The 25781-nt window shown below is 43.4% G+C and overlaps 1 protein-coding gene across 3 annotated transcripts in view; it reads right to left on the bottom strand.

Moving 5' to 3' along the window:
* LOC144764009 (uncharacterized) overlaps positions 1-25781 on the bottom strand; it is a 147359-nt gene that overhangs the window by 81260 nt on the left and 40318 nt on the right. For all 3 annotated transcript variants that reach the window (XM_078650141.1, XM_078650139.1, XM_078650140.1), the window contains exons 5-6: positions 19637-19792; positions 15801-15947 (exon numbers count right to left, since the gene is read on the bottom strand). In XM_078650141.1, coding sequence (XP_078506267.1) covers positions 15801-15947; positions 19637-19792 — 303 coding nt within the window. The remainder of the gene's footprint in view (positions 1-15800; positions 15948-19636; positions 19793-25781) is intronic.

Genomic DNA, 25781 nt, shown 5'->3' with positions numbered 1-25781 from the left:
TTAGTAGCTTGGCACGAGCACCCAGGCCTATCTCCAAGGCACGAGTGATAAGTATGTGCAACCACACCCACAGCAACCACCTGGTGACACCACAAATGGACTCCACACGAGTTTGATAAAAACAAGTATAAACTTTATACAAAAAGATATACAATCCGACCACACGATACATAAACCAACATAGAATAAGGGTAATATTTGTTCCGGCTGGCTGGTAGGTTCAAATCCAAACCACTGCTTTTAAAATGCTTTGCTGGTCGCAATACTAGAATCACACACATTGCCATAGATAAACAATAGTGCACTGCGTAACGATACAATCCTGTGCTGGGCAAAGGAGAAATAATACAATGCGTAACTATACACCCCGGTACCTGCAATGGGAGAATTAATACAATGCGTACTGCTACATTCATGTACTGCACAATGAAGGAATAATGCGATGCGTCATACTCCAATCACGTAATTTGCAATGAAGAAATAATGCAATGCGGCCCGCTACAATCATACTTTGCAATTAAGGAATAATGCAATGTGTAACTACAATCATGTACTATGCAATGAAGAACTAATGCAATGCGGGCCGCTACACTCCTGTACTTGGCAAGGGAGAAATAATGCAATGCGTAGCGCTACAATCGTGTACTTCATTAGGTAATAATATTGTCAGGTGTCCTAAGACAGTCCGGCAGTTCGTTAGCAGCAATATTGGCAATGTGTATTACGACAATCAGCCTCTTCGATAACAGTTGCCCCCCACACGGTTCAACGATGACACAAAGTACAGCTTCTTACTCTGGCCCCTGTACTGCCACTCCTTTCGTCAGTATGGGCCCCACTTCCTTGATTAGAACAGCAAACTGCATACCAACCCCAGATCATGAAGCAAGGGTTGGTCTTTCCCCAGCAGTCTCTTCAGTTGCTCCTTCCTTAGCAGAGGTTCCTCTTTGCCACAAAATGGGTCCAAGCCTTTTCAGTCTCAATCCATTTCTGTTTCATTCCAATGTTCATGGGATTCAGCTCTCATAGTTATACCCCTTAATGTCTTTGAAGTTTGTTTTGCTCCGGGGTCCCTGACCCCTCCCTAAATCAGTACTGGGTGTCTCCCTCCCAGTGTCATCTTTTCCCCTTTGATACTGGGGGTCTAGATCCTTAATCACTCAGCTAGAGACAGGTTAACTAGTTTATAGCACCAGCCCAGACCTTATCCACTCCCGGGCTTCTCCTCCCCTACTCTCCAGATGCAGAGCAGCCTGGTGCCATCTCAACCCCTCCCTGGGTCAAGACCTCTCCCAGCTCCTCTCACCTCTCAGATCCAGACAGTCAATCCACATTCAGCAGAGACACACAGAAATGCTTAAAGCACAAAACTCAGCCACTTTCTAAAAGAGTGGTTTCTGAACACACAGTGACAAAACCACTTTCATAGAAAGATGTGTTATGACACTGTGAGTTCATACACACTAAACTTCACCTCTCCATTATTAACTTACAGGAAACTAGGCTACCAAAACACAATACCCAGCCTCCCTCATTCTTTCCTATGGGCAGAATGGCCTTTCAGCAGTGAAAAAACTAAATGGAGTGTTTTTCAATGTCAGGACATAACACACACCTTAGTATGTGTTCTGGCTTTTACTTACACTGCACCCTGCCCAGGGGGTACCCAATGTGAATGAAAAAGGGAAAGTAAGACCTGACAAGTGGTTACACATGTCAGGATAACATGCTAATTTAGCAAACTGCGCGCAGGCCCTACACTGCAGGCCTGAGTTCTCTTCTCAGCTCGCCTTTACATTACTAGCCCGGGCACACACAGTGCACTTCACTAGGGATTTTCCTAGTAAGGCAAAGATACCAATCATGGCCAACCAATTACCATTACACTTTACACAGGGAACACTTGTACTTTGACACTGATCAGCAGTGGCAAGGTACCCAAAGCATCCACATTGGCAACTCTATGTCAGTAAAACGGTCTAGGTGGAAAGCAAAAAGTTTAGGGAACATAAGCCAAAAAGGCCAAGACCTACAAAGATCAAGGAATTTAGCTGATTCACATCACTCATAATGGAGGGGCTTCTGCTTTTTATTATAAACCCTTTCTTTGGATGATGTTAATAAGTAATACTCACCATTGATATTGAATGATTCTTGTCACGATTGAGGAGCTTTTGTCTTGTGTTATCAACTTGTACATATCATTTGCTTCTAGTGCTCCATAAAGAAAATCTTTCAATAATGATAATTTGTAAGAAATATGAAAAACAAACAATGAACTACTAAAACAAACAGAAAAACTTATTTGCCCATTTTCATTTGATAAATCCAATAAAAATCCATTCTACTATGGTTCTAGAATAGGGGTCAGTACAGCCTGCTCCCTGTGGCTCGTTGGACAATACCTAAATAGTCTGTCAAATGTTTTAGGGTTAACCTGCTTGAGTTGTTTACTTCTGTTGGGTAGAGTAGAGTTTCTACAGTGTTGTATGTGGTGTTAATTTAGTGGACCAATTCTTGTTTGCTCAGTTGAAATTTGGAACCTATGTGTGGTCTACCTGCCTGCCTGGGATGCCATGACACTGCTTTCCAGCAGCGGTATGAGTGGCAGTTTCTAAGCTTGTAAGCCTAATGGACATTTGGATAAACTGTCTAAAATAAACCATATGAAAACTACAAAAGATCTCCATGGCTTCTTGGACTGTCACCAAATAACAATTTGACAAAGAATGTTAGTGTGCTTGTCTACTTGCGCTTCTATTTCACATCACAGGACACTGTGAACAATAAAAGGTAACTATTGCTCTTGCCCATGGCGCTCTGTCAAGCTTGTAAATCTTCATATCCGGATAAGAGAACAGATGCACCAGATTCTTATTATTCACAAGTTGCCTCGTAAGGATCCTACCCTGAAATGTTATGCACCTTGCAGACATAGTACACATTTTATATTGAGGATCAACGTATGAGGGAATATAAACCTTCTTAGAGTTACTAGTCATTTGCTCCAAAAAGCCTGCCATGTTAAAAAAGTATTTTCAAGTTGTTAGTTTTATTGGGGGGGGGTGTCCTGGAAAGATGGTCACCTAGTCGTGTTTCTTGAAGCTCCCACCAGCGAACTAACAATCCTGCCTAAATCCTATGCTGGCACAGCCGCAATCTACCCCCACATGTTGGGCCGTTTCCCCAAGTTAAATCCTGGCCCCTGTTGGGGCAATCCACGGCATCCGAGCCCCTGAGGAACAGTGACCCATTGTGAGAGGCGGAGCCAGTGAGGTAATATCTGTGCCCGGCGTTCCATGTAAAGTTAAAGAACGGAGCGAGGGAGGCACCAGAGGCTTGCAGTCTCCCCTACATGCTGCAGTGTGTTGCCCTCCTGAGCGAAGTACCCCTGACCCTACCAGGAGGCCCACGCAGAGGCGCTGCCATGGTGGTGAGTGGGAGATACCAACCCTGATGGGCCATGCCTCGTAGCGGACATTGTTTGCGGGCCCAGTGGGGCTTAAATTATGCCACTGCATTGGCTAGTTGCACGGGCCAAATGAGCCCAGTCAGGCTGCTACTCCTGGGATGACCACGTTGCCCTCAGAGGGGGGTGAGGTCTAGATCTCCGGGTGCAGGTCAGCTGGCATAGTCCTTTGCCTAGGATTGGCAGGTGGAGCCTGCCCGGAAGGTGAAACTCAAATGCTTGAGGGCCATAAAGTCCATGTGGACCTAGGCAGATCCCTGATGGTCCTCAATCAGGGTGGTCAGTGGCTGTCAGCCCCGGATTGGGTAGAGAATGAATGCATCCTTCCCACAGTAACAAATGCAGAAAGGGGAACCGAGTAAGCTGCATATGACCCCCCTGACCGCACATTATTTAGAGCTGGCTCATAAGGTCTGCATTGCTGGACTTGCACACTGACTTTGCTGTTCCAAAGGGGGAGGCCTGCATTTCACTGGGATTGGTGCAGTGAGTTCCTCCCCGGGGGGGGTGCCTGAGGAGAGCCACTGAAGCCGGCTGCAGGTTGAAGTGTCATGGTCAGGACCAGCAACCAGAGCACCCTTCCCGCACTGTGCTGTGGGTGAAACGGCTGAGGGTGATGACCCTCAATGCTAAAACAGCCCAGGCAAAATGAGGGCTATTTTATTGTATCTGTAACACACTTAAGCGGATGTCTGTCTCCTTCAGGAGACACAATTACTACATAAAGATTGGCACAGACATAAATCTCGAGCCTTCCCAAAGCAGTTCTTTTCTCGATTGTCGCTTAAGAAGTCTGAGGTGGTGTTGCTGTGCTACCGCTCCTTCCCGTGGGGATGAAGGTAGTGGAGATCAACGGTCTACTCTTGGGGTATCGCATCCACTGTGGCTCCCTCTCCATTATCATATGGTAGATCCATACTCCTAACGAGGGACAGGAGCAGTTTTTACAGGGGGCAGAGGTCATGTCCATTCAGGACCAATGGGTGGTTCTGGGGTGGGCTTAAACCTGGCATTCCAAAACGAGCAAGATCGGTCTACTCAGAAGCAGGATACTGCGGGGGCTAGAGGGCCTGGGTTGGCCCTATGGCTCCACGAGATGCGGTTGAAAGACCTATGGCGGGCCTTCCATCATGAGTCATGGGACTATACCTTGTATGCACACGCCCACAGAACCCCGCTCTCTATCTGACCACTCGGCGGTCCTGTTGGAATTTGCCATCCTATCAAATGGCCAGATGTTCCGCTCATGGCGGTTAAGGGAAACCCTGCTCCGCAGACCGCAGATAACTAAGCAAATAGACAGGGCAATCAAAGACTATTTGGAGGCCAAAACCACCACAGAGACATTGATTGCTATGGTTTGCGATGCAATGAAAGTGGTAATCAGGGGGGAATTTATAACCATTTCAGCGGCTGACAACAAATCCAGGCAAGAGAAGCGTATACAACCTCAACAGCAAGTATGAAAACTTGAGCACATACATCACTGCACTGGGCACCTAGGGTCTGGGGACAGGTAGAGGCTACTAGAAAACAACTGGCAGGGCTTGATCTGTAGAGTGCAGAATGCTGCATACTCCACCTCAAACATGCCTTCAATGTGGGGGGTAACAAATGCTAGAGCATATTAGCGAGCAAACTCAAAGAGCAGCAGTAGGCCAATTGTAGTTGAGGTTTTGCTATCGGAAAAGGTTACTGTGATTGAGGAAGACGAGGTGGTGGTGGATAGATTTGCTGCCTTCTACAAGGACCTCCACTCTGCACAAGGCCTCCTTCTTCAAAGCATCGCAAAATACCTACAAGGAGGTAAGGTGACATTCCTGACAACGGAGCAGGCGGAAAGCCTAGATAACCAGATTGGACTAGATGAGGTCATAGCTGCAATCTCCAAGATGAAGCCCCATAGGCCGCCGGGCCCGGATGACTTACCCGCCACTTTCTATAAAGTCTTCTGCCGTTCTGTGGCCAATCTCCTCATACCGAAACTAGGAAAAGATAAGAGACAGTGTGGGTACTACCAGCCTATTACGCTCTTACATATCAATGCAAAGTTGTTCACAGGGATATTGGTGGCTCACCTTGCTCCCCTCATGCCAGGACTGATTGACCTGTATCAAGCACATTTAAATCCTAACAAGCAGTGCTCGGACAACACTAAGCGGATCCTACACCTAATCGATAAGGCCACTCGGTCTCAGCGTGAGACCATGCTATTTTCCATTGATGCAGAGAAATTGCATGGTAGCAGTGGTACTGAAGTACTTTGGCCTAGGGGAGGGGTTCAGCTCACGGGTTCTGAGCGGATATGGGGCTACGAGGGCTTCCATCAGGGTCAACGTTAGAAGCTCAGTTGGCTTTCCAAATAGGCAAGGCACATGGCAGGGATGCCCCTTATCAATTCAGTTATTTGTTCTCTACAATGGGGCCATTCGCCCAGAGGGCTTGTGATAATCAGAGGGCTACAGGGATACACTTTGGGGAAGAGGAACATCTCATAAACTTGTACACCGACAGCGTTATTTCTTCTCTTGAAAATCTAAAGGAGGCCCTCCCAGGCTTCCTGGAAGAGGTGAGGCTTTTTGAGGCGGTGTCAGGATTCCAGATCAACCTCACCAAATCACAGGCACTGAGCCTCACAGCCTCACAGGACACACAGGCATATATCATGCAAACCCTTTCTATCCACTAGGCACAACACTCCATTTCCTACCTAGGTATACAACTTGCCCCAACAATTCAAGAGGTGGTTTCTCTCATCTACCAGAATCTGGTCAGGAGGGTGAGGTCTGACTTCGCCCAATGGCAGTTATATCCACTGTTGTGATTGGGATGGATCGCTGAACTGAATATGGCAGCCCTCTCCAGGATTTTATGTATGTTCCAGGCATTGCCTTTGTTGCCCCCAGCGGGGACACTCCAGACACTGCAGAAAGTCTTCCAAGGCTCTGTCTAGGTGGGTAGTCGCTCTCAGATGAGGCGTGACTCCACTTGGCGGGCCAAACTGGAGGGCAGTCTGTGTATCCCTGATATATGACGGTACAACGCGTACCGTCACAACGTATACCTTTACAACGCGGCCGTGACAACGCAAGTCGTTACCACGACTTGCGTTGGGGGGGCGCGGATTTCGAATAGTTTAATTTACTATTCTAACACCAGTCCCCGTGGACCCTAGGGAAGGTGTTAGGATAGTAAATTAACTATTTTTAGACCTTGAGCGCCCTCCAGCGCAAGTCGTGGTAACGACTTGCGTTGTCACAGCCGCGGTGTAAAGGTACCGCGTTGTGAAAACATCGTTGTAAACGATGTTTACCGTGTATCCCATACATCTTATGCTACTTTCAAGCCACGCAACTTTGGTTCATATTAGAATGGTCAGGTCCTGAATCAGAAAAGGTTTAGCTGTTCATGGGTAGGGCATTAGCCAGAACAGCCCTGTGGAATAACCTCTTCCTGGACAGGCCTAATCACCCTGCCAACCTCTACTTATCGGAAATTGCTACGCCCTCTCTGAGAGTGTGGGACACACTGACAGCCCGAGGTGGGATCTCTTTGTTCCCCTCCCCACTCTCCCTAGTGGTGGAGAATCTGGACTTTACTTCATGAATGGATAGAGTCGTATTTAGCACGTGGCAAAAGTTAGGGTGTAGATCGATTGGTAATTTTTTTGACGAGGCAGGCCTCATCATGTGTGGTGAGAAGGTACGCAGGCCCTGATGGGCTCTGCGCTGCTTGTAAGGGAAATGCAGGTACAGCAGAAGGTGCAGTGGAAGAAGGGCATAAAGGGTACCTCAGAGCAGATCTTAGTCAAGTTAAGTAGTGGTCATTATCCTCCAGCCTCTCTCAGTTGATTCCCTTTACTGACACTCAGAGCCACCAAACTCCAGCTCTCCAGAAGAAAGGCAAATTTACTCCATGGTGGGGCAGGTAGTGTTTTCTCTTTCTCTTTTAAATTTGAAAACTGCATTGTTTTCCTCAGTTCTGGAGTAATTCCCTAATCCTCCAGGAAAAACGACCAAACCTTTTGCCTCCTCTTCCAAATGTATTTTTGGAACTGTATGAGCCTGCAGGGTGCTGCTTATATCCAGTGCATGTATAGTTGGGCTCCAGCAACACACATTTAAAATGGGTCCTGTGTGTTCGAGGGGACCTGCATTACAAATCTCTTTTCCTTCCTGTGTTCTTTAGCACCCTGCTAACATGGCCTCTGTCACTGAGGTTGTGGGTTGGCCACCAGTGACCTCTTGCCATGCAGAAGCTCTTGGTTGCTGGCTTCTTAAGCAGGACATACTTGTAACCCCTCTCCATTAGTAACATACAGTTCTGCACTCTCAATAAAGAATGCTCTGCTGCCATCTGGTGGACAGAGACGTTTTATGCTTTTACTATATAACTCACATTTCTAAGATGTTACTGGCAATTTATGACTTACATTTGAAAATCTGAAACCTTTGGAGAGCAGCGCCCCTGGCTAGTTTGCAGGGCGCACCAGGGTGCCGCGGCGCACAGATTGGGATCCATTGCCCTATGTGGAAGTAGAGTGGGTTGTGCAATTGGCAGACATCTTTGGAGATATTGAATGCGTCCTTAACAGGTCATATATTTTACCTCTTGAATTTATTCCACGATTGTCAAAACATTCTTCTAAGGATATTTCCTTGGTGGCTCTCCTAAAGGCAGGTGATGCGTCAGCACCCTGGCGATGCGCCTGGGTTTTTTTGTATTCCAGGATCATGGTAGATGAGGTCATGGGCTCAGTAGATGAACTCTGAAGATTTGACTTTGATATATACGGTTAATTTAGTTATAGGCTCGCTCCCACAGCACTGTTAGCTGCGCAGGAGTAGGCTTAGGGGTGGGCTCGGGGGGGGGGGGCTGCATCTTATCAATCTAAGTACACTCCTTTGTCAGGGGGTTTAGGGGGCCTGTAAGTCTCTTGATTATGATAATATTCAAATAGTGGTATCCAAAAAGGGAAGGAAGACTTTTTCAAACAGAGAAAAAGCAGTAAAACAAGATGATAATATTTGAGAATGGATTGCGGGTGTATTAAATGAGAAAGGGGTGTATTCTAGACCCCTATTTTCTAGATCCTGATGATAAAAGGGAAAATTTGGTGTCATGGAATGTTGTGGGCCTAAAAAGGAATGTAAAATCATTGCAAAGGGTCATTGAGGATAGACATGCTATGATCATCGCATTGTAAGTGATTTGGGAATGGCATGAGGTGATGATTAGGGATTGTAAAGTATTTAATATTAGTGCAGTGAAGGAAAAATTTGGCCGGCCCCCTGGAGGGCTTGCTGTAATGAGTGGTGTAAAATATGATATTGAGGGGAGAGTGGTATTCCAGGAATATACTAACTTTTAGACAGTTTCAGTGAGTGGTATATTACCGGCCAAACATTGTGTAAAGGAGGAGAAAGGCTGCCCAGATTTCATTTTAATTCATTGTTACCTCCATGCGAACAAAACATTAGATAACCTGCTGAAGGAGCTTGTAGCTTTGACAGATAGGGTGAGTTTATATTTTCCAAACATCACCATCTTGATGATGGGAGATTTAATGCTAAAATACCATTTAATTTAGTAAAGGATGAGCTTCAAAGGGAGAAAGACAACACTGTGGGAGAGGGAGGAATCTTGTACTATTGCTGGCCAGCTTAAAATGAACTATTGTGAATGGCAGATGTGTAGGGGATTAGCCTGCTCAGTTTACTTTCGATAATGGCAAAGTGACCACATTGATACATTATGTTATGATCTCTACCCAAAGTTGTTGGTTTAATTAAGGACGAGTGGTAGGAGGTTTAACAGGCACTGATCACATACCTATAATTCTTAATCTGAAAAGGGACGTATGTTTAACAGACCTGTTCAAAACAGTTCTACAATATATAATTCGAACAAGTGCCGACTAATTGCGCCTGGCAAGCTGAAATGCTATACACAAAATAGTATACAGGAAGCACTGAAAGCGCAATCTTCTTTGACGCCACATCTAATGTTTCAGGAGTATGAGGACTTAATTACCTCCATAAGCAAAATGGCAGAAGATGTAAAATGCAGAAGGGCTGGAAGGATCGGATGGACTCGGTCAAAAAACAGGCTAAGGTATTATTCAATAGGAACACGAGGGAGGCTTATAAAGGCGGTAGGGCAAACAGAGATTAGGGAAGTGCAAGCTATAAGAGAACTTAAAGGAAAGAGATTAGAACAGTTGTTTGGGAAGAGAAGGAGAATATATGAACTAAATCAATAGCTTCATTGAGAGGGGTACATGTAAAGAGTTTCTGGGCCATAGTAAGTAGATTGTTCCGGGTGACCAAAGGTATCGTAGCATCCGTGGTACCGTAAGAAACCTGGGTAAACTATTTATAGTTGTATAAAGTTATGGAAGTGGTAAAGGATGGCGTTGGGAGCGGGCAGGCTGAGGAGACTGAACAGGGAGAAGAGGTCATCTGCTGGATTCCATCAGTCGGGGGGATAGAAATCATCATAAAAGTTCTGAAAATTTGTAAGGCCCAGGGACCAGACGGCCTCTCCTCAGGTATAATTAAACTTAACTCAAAATTGTGGGCCCACGTTCTAGCACCAGTATTTGAAGCTATAATGAGTGGTATTCCGGTAACCTGGAAAGGCATTATAAAGGTCCGCTCTCTAAAAAAGGGAAATGGTACCTACCATCAAATTATCGTATGACCTCCTAGGGATGCTTGAGGATTGGGTGAGCAGAGCTAATATTCTCCCTAGAGTCAAAATGTGGTTTCCAAAAGGATACTCACCAACGGATGGCTGCCTTTTATGACATTTTTTAGCTGAAAAATGTCCCCTTGAGAAAAAGCCACCTTTGTATATGTCATACATTGATTTGTCTACATCGTCTGAGACAAAAAATAGGCATCTACTTTGGGAGAAGATGAGGAAACTGGAGTGTCCATCAGGCATGTTAAAAGTGAGTATCCAACTACATGAAGGCTCATGGACAAGACCAAATTTGGGGGAAAATGGAGCATTAACAAGAAAAATTGATACCCCTAACGGATTGAGGGGTACATTGACCCAGCTTTAGTAGGACTACATGTGGACTGATAATACCTGCAAAAACCTGGTAATGAGACCATCCCAGTAATGTTAATGCCGATGATACCGTTTTGTTGGATATGACGCTGTTCAGCCTACATAACGCATCTGGAGGTCGTTATCGAGATCATTTTGTCGACATGGCCACCGACAAGCTTTGATTAGATACTACCCCACGCTCACCTTTCAGAGGAGCCGGCTGGCCCTTTAACAAATTCATTTTACCAAATTATCGGTGCCCCCCTATCACATCACGTCCTGATGAAGACCCCACCGTAAGGTGCAACCAACCTACACACGACAGGGGTCGAAACGTCGACTGTTTTTACATGTGACCTACCCATTTTACAACAATGGATTAATTATTGTGTAAACAATGTATATGGGATAGGAACGAATTGCTGTTCATCAATGTGTGTGGTGACCTAACGTAGCAACTTTGTGATTTAAACATATCTAATATTGCTATATCACATTTTCTATTTCTAAATGGTCTGTCCACTACCTTTATTTGCACCAAACCTCCCCTCACGACACCAATACCCCCCCTTTCCTTCCTATTCTATGGGCACATATGTGAATATTGATTACGTGTGTTACATAAGATGTATGAATAAGAGGATGTGAATAAACAACATCCGTCTTAAAACTATGGTACGAGTCATATGTATCAAAAGTCAAGAAAAAGTTTTTGTGCATGCAAATTCTACATAGTCTGGGACCCCTATCTATGTACTAATCGATACCCAGGTCCCAGTACCTTTGGGTTAACCCTTCAATTGTACCCCCGTTCAGCCTACAGCGGCATTTGTATGCTTTCACTGAGTATATCTGGTCCAATTTAAAAAAAAAAATTATTGCTAAGACTGAGGTCATAGTTTTTACGAAAGGAAGGGTACAAAAGAGAAGGCCTAAGTGGGGGTTAAATGGTGTCCCAGTAGAAGAGGTAAAAGAATATCACTATCTTGGCCTCGTTTCAGATACAATATTTTAAATTTTACGCTGCATATAGATACACTAGAGGCGAGGGTTGAGGCTATCGCAGGCAAACTATTTAGGATGGATGTTGCATTGGGCCATGAATCCACCAAATTGTAATTCTAAAATTGTTAGGTTGCTGTTGTATGGCTACAAGCTGTTGCCTGTTAGATATGCAAGAAGAATGTAAACCATTGAAATTAATGTTTAAAAGAAATGGTTGGGCCTACGTAGTGTTCTGAGGCTTGAATATGGCCCAACTAATTTTTTATTTAAGTACAAGCAAAGGCTCATTAATTATTGGTTTGGTCTTTGAGCGGATGAGGGTTCAAATCCAGCCTGCAGAGGTATGCCAACAGATGGGAAGCCAACCTACTAGAAATTAAGGTATTGATAGATATTTCAGTAGGGAAGGAACTACAAGGGTTGTCTGTTACACAGCAGAGACAAACTACAAAGCATTTACTAAAGGAGTGCTCTAGGAGGAGGTACCTAAAAAACATGTGTAAGAAAGACAATCTGTGTCACCTTAAGGAGGTATGGTGTGGGGGCATATTCAACCTTACCTATTGCATATAAAGAGCACCCATATAAGGAGGTGGGCACTGAGGGTTAGATTAAGTACCAGCTTTTATGCGATGGAAGCTGGTCGAGCAAGTCGGGTTCCATAAAGCTAAATGTCTCTTTTGCCTAAGGGGGCCTCTGACCTTTTAACATTTACATACAATTTGCCCAGTGTTGCAGCTAGTAGAAGAACGTTGTTGCTACCGACCTTCAGATCAACTCAGATACGACTTGTTAAGGTTCTTTTGCAACAAATTTTAGGATGTGACAATATACCCGTATGTTATGCAGTAGGGAAATTCTTATCTGTTGTCCACGATAAGTGAATTAAGAAGAAAGGCTTGCAGCTTTAGTAATATGGATATGGAATGGGTATACGGAGGACACTATGGGGCATATTATCAAGACAGGCAATACAATTATCGCCATATTAGCTGCAGAAAACTGCAGCTCCAGAACGCTGTGGCGCTGGCGGGAATTTCAATACAGCCATAGTCAGCACAGAGCTAAAAGATAGAACATTGTAGCAGGCTGAAGTGCACACGATCTGTTTACTGAGCCTGCTGCAAGTCTCTGCAGGGAGCAGCAAAGCCCTTAGCCGGCGCACAGGTGTCACAGGGGCCGGCCCGCGCTAACAGCCTCGCGTAGCCAGCTTCAGCGCTCGTATAGGGGAGTGAGACAGTGGTATTTAAATGAGTGACAATGCATTTCAGTGCGGTGATGCGGATAACCCCACTGAAATGCGTTAGAGTCACGCCTCATGCGTGATATTTGGCAGGCCTGAGCTAAAACGGCGATATTGAGCTTGATGATTTGCTCTATGGAATTCCAATTGAAGCCCATGTTAGATATCCTTCACATTTAACATAGGCTTCAATTGGAATTCCATAGAGCATATTATCAAGCCCATTATCGCCTTTTTAGCTGCAGTTTTCTGCCGCTAAAACGGCGATCATTTTATCGCATGTCTTGATAATATGCCCCCATGTTTTAGCTATATCGCCAATACAACAAAGGGAAGTGCCTGGAAAAGTATGTCTTCTTAATAGTATTGGGTATAATAGCACATGCACTTTGCAGTCTTATTTTTCACAAAGCACAAATCATTTTTTGCACATTTATAAGTGATTATAATTGGTATAGATCGTTTTAATGTCCGCTTTAACTAACATGGTCCGGAAATGACTGCTGAATTATAACTCCTCCCATAATTACCCTTTAAATAACTTTTAATATAAGAAATTCCTCTTTGCACTCTTTTGTGAATCATTTATCTAGTGTTTACTTCACTCACTTGCCTAAGAGATCAATATACTCGTATCCATGAGCCAATCGCTCCAGTTTGCCCGCGAGTGGATTGTACTTTGCACAAAGTAAAGTTAATGTTAACCTGGTATGGAAATAAGATTTAAGAACTACTCCAGCAGTAAGGGAGTTAAGGTTTGTTGTTTTATTATGGGCAGGAAACAGGAGAGATTTTAATGCTTTTCGATATGGGAGAGTAGTGGGTTAAATTAATGTTTGTTGATTGTAATGCGGGTAAAGTGTGTTGGCAATGAGCGAAACGAATTATTGTAAAAGTATAAACTTTTAAATACCATTTGTGCTTTTCTGTATAAGGTTTGTACACGAATTGTTTGTTTTGCGTTTATAGGCTTGAAAAACTGTCAATAAATGAAACTGAACCACCAACTGTATGCTTTCAGTAGTTAGGAAAGCAAAAATAAAGCTCTTTTTTGTAATACTGAAGTCTGCTTGAAATGTTAATAGGATGAAAACAAGTCAGTAACAATTTACTTGGTCATGCACCCATGATAAATATTATCAAACACCCGATTTCCAAACCTTACCATAGTTTTATCAGTAACACTGTATGTCAGTGCAAAGTTAGTGACCATTTCAATCAAAAATGTGCTGTTGCTAAATGGCCATGTGCTAACACACGCTGGTTTAGTTACATTAGAAAATCACCCCTCGTTGTGTCCATTAAAGGTAGACAGCTGGTGAAAGTTTGTCATTCTAAAACGTGGGCTGTGGTTATAAAAAGTTTGGGAGTTACTGGCCTAGTTGGCATGCCAAGCATTCATGGTCAGAAGGCTGATTTTGTATTTTTTGAACCAATTCAAGTTTAGTGTGTCAGGAAATGTGATGTGTTGGTGAAAAAATGGATCAGTGCTTAAGTTGAAACCGTTCCAGAATAATGGGGCATATTACCAAGCTATAGCGATAATTATCGGTAAGCTTGGTTAGCGGGCATTTAAATATCGCCGTGCACCGAAATTTTTATCGCTTAGAAGCCTTGATATTATCAAGGTTTATCTCCTAAGCGATAAAAATCGTCCAAAATGCATGAATATCACTGATAAGTCAGCGATATTCATGCATTAGCGAGCAAATGCTCTTAGCCATGTTATCCACCTACCATTGGATAACATGGCTAAGAACTGCTCTGGGCAGGCGTTACCTTTTGGAGATAATCGCGCTTAGCGCGATTATTTCCAAAAGTTGGTAATAGGAGATAGAGATGTTAGTGACTGTTTCCAGTCACTAACATCTTGGCACGCCCACTCTGCATGTCATTAGCGATAATAATCGCTGACATGCAGAGTGGGCCCCTAAATGCCCGCTATCGCCTATTAGCTGTCGCTAACTGGTGTTAGCGACAGCTAGGTAATAGTTCGTTAAAATTATCGCCGCTGTAGCGGGAAAAATTCCCGCTAAAGAGGCGATATTGCCCTTGGTAATATGCCCCAATATTATTTGGAAAAATAGCCATGTAGTAAAACATGATTGACAGCCTGATCTACCGTGGGAAAAGTGTAAAGATAGAATTTGTGGAGATTCAAGTCCTGTGTCTAGTAATGTTGACCTTGAAAATCTTAGATAACCACGGGTTAGGCACTATGACCCCTGGCATTGACATCCATAACATTATTCCACCAGATGATTCTTGTGCACAAAAGGAAGAAAGTGACTGTACACAATTGAGATCACACTTGCCAGTTTGCCAAAATGCCAGTTATAATAATGAGTATATTATGTAGTAACTTACCAATACTTCTTTAGTTTGTCTCTTATGTCAGCAATATGTTCTGTAAGTTCTTGTAAACAGTGCACTTGTGCATATCTTTCTTTCTGTAATACAATTTTTAGTATTTGGTGTTGCGTTTGTTGACTAATGCTTGTTTGCTCAGTTGGAACTTGGAACCTATGTGTGTTCCACCTGCGACTTGGAATGCAATGACATTGCTTTCCAGGTAGCGGATGGGGCAGGCTTTTTCCCAGTTCCTCATCCCTGTGGGCCTTAGAATGAAATGAGTGAAAAAAAACAGATGAAAATGAACAAAGACTTTATTGTCTTTTTGGAGTCCACCACACAAGAAGAAGCAGCAATTAGCTGAGTTAGGAGCACCTCCCTATGCATGACCAGAATGCTATGGTTTGGAAAAACATGTACACAATCCGTGCCTCTGCATCCAATGGTAAAAGTAACAAATGCTTATAAATGTAATTTCAACAGACATTTGGAAACACAAGTTGGCCAACTATCACTAAACCAAACACAGGAAGCAAGACCTACTAGCTCTACCAATGCTTATGTTATTTTGAAGTTGAAACTGATCTTGTTACTACTCTAAATATTTTACATGGACTCTTTAATAGGCTCTACTGTGCATTCCTACATTAGACATTGAAGTCTTCTCACCACTAGATGTGCACTCCATCCTGCAGTTTCCATGGCAACAGCACCTCTGAGTTCCTGGGCACTGATTGTCATGGCTGCATTCCGCGGGAGCAGGACGGGAATGGAGACAGATGGACCTGTTAAAGTCTGGGCAGATGCCAACCTTATCTGAAACAGAAGCAGGGAATTCTTGATTAGGATTTCTGTCTGTCTGGGATTTTTCATTTAAAGATGATAAGTTGTAAAATATTTTTTTGTTATAAAAACACAGATTTAACAGCTCTGTTTGCTAACTGCATTACATATACCACATTTAAACTTGAAACTAGTGTTAGACTTGACACCCAGCTCCTCAAGCCATGGTGTTTGCTGAAAAGAGTTTGTTATGTATATTTTTTCAAAAACAAAATATATCCTGAGTTAATAGCAAGAGTAAATACGGTTCTTCAGGTAAATCACAAACAAGAGATGATCTTCATATATTGCGATGTTGTTCTTCTTAAAGCAATCTATCCGCCAGCACGTGTTTCGTCTTTGGTGGTATAGACCACAGACTTCTTCAGGGCTATTGCTAGACTAACGATTTAATGTTGATAGATAAGTGATATCGGCGAGTATTAGAAAGTAATATTAGGATTAACGGTCTGGATACTCTCAAATCAGTCAATCGTGATTTAGCCATAAACTTCAGAGTCACAGTGGAGCCCCAAAAGACCTTCGGACACGGTGTAATCCGACATGTCTTGTTTGTGATGTACCTGAAGAACCTTATTTACTCTTGCTATTAGCTCAGGATATATCTTGCTTTTGAATTAGATGTGGTTTTGTTTTTTCATTACCCATTTGGTTGATTGTGGATGGCCATCATCCTTATCCTTGGAGCTCTACACACTTTATTCTCAGATTTTATCAGAACCCAGCGCAACTATCACTCAGCCATCCTTCGTTCATTGTACTATGTATATTTTTTGCTATTTCATATTCATGTACCAGTTTTCTCCTTTTCGCCAACACTAGAAGACTACTGTTCCTCTTATCAGTATCCACAGTACTGATCTGAACGTCTAGAACGTGGCCATTAAAAGGAACCATGCGATAGTAGGGCCAAGATGTGAGTATGGTGTTTCAAAGATTTAGTGCTTGTCTTCAGCCTATAGTCTCCCTGTTTCTACTTGTCACTCCGTGTTATATCTCCCCACCCATGTCAATGTGTCTGTTTTGCTTCACATCCTAATCACTGGAGCAGGAATGCTCTTTGGTCCACCATCGCTGGCTCAATACAGTTCCAAAGGTTTGATCGGTGCCCTGGGAGAGGAGACACCTGAACAAAAGACTGCAGGCAGTGGCATGGCTACTACAACACACCTATACCTAGGAGTTAGGTGCTGGCTTATTTCGCCATCAATTGGCATGCTCTTCCATTGATCCAAGTGCTCAGATCCTGATTGGATGTGAGGATGTTGGGTGTCAATATGAACATGAGGTTGGGTGTTTATATGAACATATCTGCTTGCCATTCCCAAGGTACCCAGAGTCACAGTGCACCACTGGTAGCTGCCTACAATGGACAGGTACAACAAAAAGACACTTTATAATTATTGGTTACAGAAGCTGAGTTGCCACTTGGCATTTGGTATGGGTTCAAGTGCCACTGTTTAGAAATGAAAGATGGCTTTTTGAGTCGGATCTTATTCAATTCAGAGTTCACATCACCCATGTAGCTGTGGCAAAAGGTAGCACCTGCTCTGCCAGGCTTTCCTCTTTTGCTACCCCTTGCACTGTCCTTGCTATCTATTCTTTAGTTTCCACTGTTGTCCTTCTCAGAAGGGACAGCTTCCATTTGAGCGGAGGAGCATTACCCCACAAAGCAAAGCCCCAGGCCAGAGCGGAAAAATAAAATGGTATTAAAGTTTATTTATTACCATTTTATTTTTCAGTAACCAGCCCATCCTGAACTGAGTGACAGGACAGGGCGGGACCAGTGCTGCCAAGTGGCAGCAAGGAGCTGTGCACTAAAGTTTAAGATGCGCATGTCTCTTTGGTGGCCGTCTTGCGATGGCCAGCCAGACATGCACATTTTAAACTTCTCTAACCTAGCTGGGTTAGAGAAATAGAAGCCCTACAGGAGTCTTGAGAGCTCTGAGTGAGGCTGCTTCCTCCAATCCTGGCACTGCTCTCATGCTGGTAGGAAAAGCGCCAGGATTGGTTAGGGGAGTTGGCTGGGTCCCAAGTTCCCTGCCTTGACAGAAGACTGAAGGAGAAGGACTTTGCATATTTTTATTTTTTTCACCCTCACACCACCCTTGGTACATGCCAGCCGCCACTGCTTCTCAGAGTCCCTTAGCAGCCAAACAGAGTCTGTGAGGGCGTATGTTGAATTAAGGGGTGCACACTGTGATCTGATTGTATTTCTAAGGTATGGCATGTCACTCCTGCTTCCTCTGACATTTCAGTAAGTCAACCAGGTACATGTAATGTTAAATGGTGCCCTGAACTCCCATGGTCCTACTGTAAGCTTCAGTCACGTCCTGTTAGTGTCTATACCTCTTGTTCATAAAAGATGCAAAATGAAGAACATCAGCCTGACTACTCCATGCTTGTGAAACTCTGTTGTGGTACTTTTATAAAGAAGAAAACTCATTTACTTGAAGAAAATGTGAAGATATACAACAAAAAAGTAAAAGTAAAGGGAACAAGGGGCTTAAGAGAATAGGGCAAGAGAAAACCACTGAGGAGAAAAGGAGCAGGAGTAATGTAAAGCAAATAGGATGGAGTTGGGATTGAGACCCTATACTAATATGTGGTATACAAGAAAAATTATATAGGTGCGGCTTGAGGTATCAATAATTGTAGAGGTTCTTGGTTAGGGAAAGAGGTGCTTGGGTTTAGCCAGCGGTAGTGGTACTAGGATGTGGCAGAGGTTACTGAACTATGGTATATTTAGGGCTAGAGATACTAGGGATGTGGTCATGGCAGATGGAATAGGCTGGAGGCACGATTAGATGCGCTAGAGTGTGGGCATAGGTATGAAGAGATGTCAAGGTATAGGAAGTTGTAGTAGGGTAAAAGCTTGGGTAAATGTACTAAAGTAGAGGAAATATAAACAAGTATATATAGAAGGAGGAGTACTGGCTTATTTGAAATGCTAAGGATACTACAGTATAGGTAACAGGAGAGGTACCAGGGTACAGGCAGATATACAAGGGAATAGACCTGGGAAGAGATACTAAAGGATCAAGGTATAGGTAAGGGGCAGGAAAAAAGTAAATATAGTGGTTGAAATACTATTTTATGATTTCCTAAACCGTGAACATACTCTCAGGAATAACTATTCCGTGCTAAAGTATGGGGCCTAATACAGAGAGAGTTGGCTCAAGAGAAATCCCTCAAATCTCGGGGTAAATTAGTCGGGGTAAGATAGTCCATGCCTGAAAGAATTTGTGCAAAGGCTGGGGGTAGTAGCTTCAGCAGATTGTACCACAAGAGAGCACCTGGGGTATGGTCCCTCCCTATCCCCGGATATTTTAATTTAGGAATACCTTGGGAATCAGAGTCAAAGTGCCTTTCAGGACTTTATATGATAAACATTTTTCTCCAAAAGACCACAATCAAGACTTAATGGATGCAATTGATGACGGAGGGGATTGGAATTTAAGTGCCTAGATTCCTGAACGGGTGATTAGCCGCACAGTACAATTCGAGTGATTAAAGTATTTTGTGTAAGTGCTGCCAATTAAGTTGTTGTAGCTTTTTCAAAACATGGTTGAATTTCTTCAACCCAAAGATAAATCTAGATCACCTATGGAAATCTCTGGAGCCACAGCATGTTATGGTTGGTTTCATAGCTAGTTCAGTACCGTGTACTGGGTTCAGGCACTGCAGCTTGCATCCATATTCGCAGCATTTCTCAACTCCTGGGCATTGCTTGTCTGTGCTGCATTCATTCTCTGGTGGGCTGTGGAGGTCGGCACACGTCGGGTAGCTGGGAGCCATTGGACACAATCCCTTCTTTTCTGGAAATGAAAAAGTCAAGATGAGGCCAAGAGGTCCAAGTGAAAGAAAATTTGACAGAGGTGAAATGAAGTGACTGTCATATGGGTCTGAGTTCCTTTTCAAATCCTCATAAAGTATATTAAATTCATTCAACAAAATAAACATTTCAGAAATGTTTCTAATTCCAACCTGCCTTTGCTACCTTTCTGTGATGTGTGAAATTAAAAAAATAAATGACCATGAACCCCTTAATTGCTTCCACTGTTCTTTGCCTCTTGGCTGCACCCTCTTTTTCTTAGAACAGAAACGTGTGCCAACTTTCTGGCAAACAACATACATTTCATATCCTTTCAGCATCTTCCCCATCACAAATATTCCAGAGTGTTCAAGCCTCTGAACCCTCCCAGTTGTTCTTCATATATTTCAGAAATCAAGTAAATGACTCTCTGTCCTAGATTTGTGAAGACCCCAACAGGATCTGGGAAGGGTGCAGCGTACATGTATGCAGAGTGCATGTGCAATGCTTTATTGTGGGCGGAGGGCAATCACATTTGATCCCAGTTGTGTGAATGGTGGACATGATGGAAGCTGTTGAAATCCTTCTAAACAAGAATATAGAATGTAGGGACATGCCTCAGTTTATTTAAAGAGGGCCAGGCTGTTGTAAAAGAAGGAGCTAGTAGGTGACATTTTTGAAGGGTAGAAGTGGCCCCTTCCTGTTTTATTCCTCCTTCAATGTGTTACTGCAGACAGTGTTAACTGAGTAAGACTCCTCAACCTCTTTTGTAACTCTCCCTGACTGGGGCTCAAGGCTCCACCTTTCTTCCTGATGAGTTTTCAGTTAACAGAGACTTTGGCCTGGCAAGTCTGGGACTAATACAAAATATTTAAGGAACTGCGTGAAACCAGATGTAGAGATGGACCTCAGAAATCCACATTGCTGCCACCAAAACTAGACATTTAGGTCTGTGTGCCAGATTTCTCATGTACCAGTAATTGGATCCACCCAGAAGGATTGATGGCACTACTTGAGCTCCAATTCCAGGATATACATGTACTGACTTCCTTACCAGGGGGGAAATCCTGGGCAAGAACCATGCAAAGAATGTTAGTAATCACCTGAAAAAAAGTATAAACTGACTGCTGGACTGCATTTCCCAGAGAAGATGCCTACCTGCAGAGCAATAATACCAATAACAACAAACATCTGTAGAGCGCAGCATTCACAATTACAAGTGGCATGCTGCTTTAGCCTCATTCACAAGACCAAAATATCAAGTTTCGCAGGGAATGCGATTTATTTTCAAGGCATAAATCACTTCTTATAGACAACTCAGTTGTTCATATAAGCGGAACATAATTATATACGCAACATAGGTGCTCTGGTATGGGGTTGGGTGGGGGTGTTCTAGGTCAAAGTGAGTGAGTGAGGGAGATTGAAAGGGGAAAGTTAATGGGACATATATACATTAGATTTACATAGTAAAACCTGTCTGGCCTATACCAGGCTAAGTATTCTAGTATAAACACATAGCACTATAGAGACACTAATAATGAATTTCAGTCGTCTGCGCTTGTATGAATAGTGTGTAGTAGTCAACGTTTTGACCCCTAAAGAGTTCTAGGTGGTTCACTCCTTAGTGTGGGGTCTTCATCAGGAGAGTGCAACAGAGCACTCAATAGGTCAGACAGCACGTCGACTCAGGCTGTGAAGTCTAGGAGAGTGGGCTTCAAAATGCTCTTAATCAACAACAGGAAAAAGTGCAGTCATGGGTTTGAATTAGCAGAAGATGTGTTATAAAATTCAAAGCTCTTCTTAATAGATGGCCCAAAATAGTTCTTGCCCAGTGCCTCCAAAATCCTAAAGATTGCACTATGAAGGACTGACCATGACTGACCATGACAGTGGATACACGGTCCTAAGGGATGCTAGGCACCCTTATATACAAATTAGAAGTTGCTGATAATTTGTGGATCCCAGGGTGAAAAAAATACTTTGCTTTGAGATTTGCTCTGCTCTCAGATGAAAGCCAATTATTTATGGTTGCATGCATTTTCTCAGGTCATATCAATTTTGTTTTTTGTCTTTAGATGGTCACTGCTCAGACTTTCCCCATCTCTCAGTGCTGAGTCTTTTTGATGCTTGCAGCAGCTCAGACTTAAGCCTTCATAATGTATTTACCAGAAAATATATCCTGCAGGGTTATTGAATTCTCCTGGAAGGATCCAAAAAATTGTCAAACACAGGAGTATTATTACTTTTTTTTAAAGAAAAAGGTGACGTGCAAGAAAGCGTATCTATTTTTAAAAAAATCAACAAAAGACTGTGGGCCAGATGTATCAATCTAAATTGCGATCGCAAACGCTGACATTCGCGGTATTTCTGCATTTGTGATCTCAATTTAGCTGTGCGCAATGTCTGAAATCAATCAATCAATCAGAGTACTTGTAAAGCGCGCTACTTATCCGTGAGGGTCTTAAGGCGCTGAGGGGAGTGGGAGAGCTGCTACTGTTCGAAGAGCCAGGTCTTGAGGAGTCTTCTGAAGGCGAGTAGGTCTTGGGTCTGCCATATGTTGGTAGGGAGGGTGTTCCAGGTCTTGGTGGCGAGGTAGGAGAAGGATCTGCTGCCGTAGGTCATTCGTTGGATGCGGGCGACAGCGGCGAGAGCGAGGCTGGCGGAGCGGAGCTGGTGGGTCGGGGTGTGGAAGCTGTGTCTGCTGTTCAGGTAGGCTGGTCCGGCGTTGTGGAGTGCTTTGTGTGGGTGGGTGAGGAGCTTGAAGGTGATCCTTTTGTCGACGGGGAGCCAGTGTAGGTCTCTCAGGTGGGGGGTGATGTGGCTGCGGCTGAGGAACGTTGACGATCAGTCGGGCTGATGCGTTTTGGATGCGTTGTAGTCGTTGTAGGTGTTTGGCTGGGATTCCTGCGTAGAGTAGGTTTCCGTAGTCCAGTCTGCTGCTGGAGGGCCTTTGTCACCATTTTTCTTGTTTCGGTTGGGATCCACTTGTAGATCCTGCGGAGCATGCGGAGGGTGTTGTAGCAGGAGGAGGAGACGGCGTTGACCTGCTTAGACATGGAAAGGGAGGAGTCGAGGATGAATCCTAGGTTGCGTGCATGGTCGGTGGGTGTTGGTGCTGTTCCCAGTGTGTGCGGCCACCACGAGTCGTCCCAGGCTGAGGGGGTGGGTCCGAGGATGAGGACCTCTGCCTTGTCCGAGTTCAGCTTCAGACGGCTGCTCCTCATCCAGTCGCCGTCGGCCTTCATTCCCTCGTGGAGGTTGGTTTTGGCGGTGTGTGGGTCCTTGGTGAGGAAGAGGATGAGCTGGGTGTCATCGGCGTAGGAGATGATGTTGAGGTTGTGGTGGCGGGCCACTTGTGCAAGGGAGGCCATGTAGACGCTGAAAGAAAAATCTACTTGTAAAATAAGGAATCGCAAAATTTGTGAATCCCTATTTTGTGCATGCATTTAGAGAATCACAATCTGCGATTCCCTAAATGCTATTATAGTAGCCATCACAAATTGTGATATTTTTGTAAGGAATCGCAAATTACCACCAACTTCAAGTTGGGGGTAATTTGCAATTTCCTCGAAAAAGCACTTTTTTTCGAAGTGCCATGTGGCACACATACATGCCCTTAGGGCATGTATATGTGGCACATGTGCACACATGCACATTTCAGGGGTGCAACAGGGTGTCCTTTTGGAACCCTTGCACCCTTGAAATTGCATGCGCAATTTGCGAGTATCTATTGGGTACTCGCAAATTGGGCATGCTATTCGCATTAATTCCTATGGGCCTCTTGGCCTATAGCAATGAATGGGAAGGAATTCCTTATTTGCGAATCGCGATGCGCATTTAAGGCATATTTAGGAATCTCAAAAATTATTGCAATTGCTACCTACATAGCATTTTTCGAGTCTTGAATAGCGATTCTCTCAAAATCGCTACTAAGGACTTGCGAACAGCTACAATGATACATCTGCCCCTAAGTGCCATAGAATCACCTTTTCCCATCTTTCACAATCAGGGAGAGTTGTGAAAAAAATATATTTTTCAACAGCAGTTTTTGAATTTTTTAAGTGATGGTTGATTTTTCCTATTTTTGTGGTTTTTATCCACTTGCAATCTGTGCTAGAAACAGGTGCAAAACCTATGGGTGAACCCAGAAAGCCATACATTCATTAAAAATTGCCTACTAATTGCTGAAATAAAAGAAAATAAAAGAAGTAGGAAAAAGAAAAATGGGTAACAATATTTTCATCTGTAACTATTTATCCCGATAGGTGATTTACAAATGTAACACATTTGCACCTGGTTGCAGGGATATATAGGGAAAAGGCCGGGCCCATAAGTTCTAGGCTGTTCTAGAGTCTTACTCTGATGTTTTTGTTTGCAGCATGGAAGTGTAGAGGGAGGAAAATCATTGGAGAAGCAATCATTTAGCAAATAACTCTCCTGGATACACAATAACCCATGGATAACTACTTAAGGTTAACACATGTATTACAAAGCCAAGAACAACTGAACATGGAGACACCTCAATACGGGTAGAGATAAACATAGGAATTAGCATGAAGACAAATCTGCTCATCCAGTTTAGATGATGCAAAATGAGCAATAAAATTAAATCAAGAAGTAGAACACAGAAAATCAGGAAGCATGAGTCCAAATGTTCCTGCATTGAGGGTTGATGAGTGAAAAGCATAAATCTTTCCCTACTCTATCTCTAAAGTGACATCCCTAAATAAACATTTTCAAAAAGAGGGGAGATGGTGTCAGCACGTGTAGTCTACCATATCATACGATGGGTAGAAAAGCATGAAGCTACAAAGACAGAGCTTGTTCTAAGATGCTCTTTCTCTGAAGGCAAGAAAAGCCTACTCTAAGAACGAGTTATCCGAATCACTGACAAAATATCCACTACAGAAATAACGAGGTACAAAAATATTGTGACAAAAAGTTGAAGTAAAAAATATCGACATCCTATCTACATCATGGTAAGTACAAAAATATCCCCAAAAAATATTGATAGCAAAAATATTGTTGTAAAAAATATCTTTTTTTAAATGTTAAAAACTAATGTAAAATAAAGTAAATAATACATATAATTAAAAGAAACATAGTTAAAAATATTAAAACATGTTTAGAAATAAAAACTGATACATATAGGGGTCAGTTCCGATTCGGGAAAGTAATCCGTACGACAAATGGTATTCCTAGCCGTTTCCGTACGAATCGTACAAATCCGTCCGAATCGTGTAGTACGATCAGTAGGAAAAGAATACGTACGAATGTGTGCGAACCGTACGGAAAGCATGGGAGAATCCGTACAAAACGGACCCTCACGGTGAACCGTATGAATCGTAAACTTGCTGTACGACCCGACAAGTATGATCCGGACCGGGGAACCAGAACGCGATTCGTACGGAAAACGTTGTATGAGTAATTCGTATGGAGAGCCACACAATCACATATGCACCGAACCCCTGCAATCGTGGGGGTACGCATTGTACCCCTATGCTCTGTACCTCTATGCACCATACCCCGATGCACCGTACACCCATGCACGGTATCCCGATGCACCGTACCCCAATGCACCGTACCCCTACGCACCATACCCCTACGCACCGTACCCCTGCAATCATGGGGTGCACTCGCGTACCCGGAGGGGTCCGTTTCACACGAGGTTCGTGACGAAATATACTTTTACAGACGTTTCAAACTCCAGTAGAAAAAGAGTCGTATGGAGTGTTGTCGTAACAAATCGTACTTGCTGGTTCGTGAAAAGCTGCTTCAATCCGTACGGACGTCGTGTACTGCGTGTTCCGAATACGATTTGTACGTAGCATGGTCTTTCGTACGATTCGTACAGAGAAAATAGGGGATTTTACGGAATCGGAATCAACCCCATAATGTTAAAATAATTTAAACAAATACATATAAAATATAATATATATACTTACTTAATAATATTCATAAATATTTATTTTTATAACTTATACATTGTTAAA

This window comes from Lissotriton helveticus, chromosome 6, assembly GCF_964261635.1.
Source record: "Lissotriton helveticus chromosome 6, aLisHel1.1, whole genome shotgun sequence".
NCBI lineage: Eukaryota > Metazoa > Chordata > Amphibia > Caudata > Salamandridae > Lissotriton > Lissotriton helveticus.
Note: the sequence above shows the minus strand (reverse complement) of the source record. Positions and strands in the feature narration are given on the sequence as shown.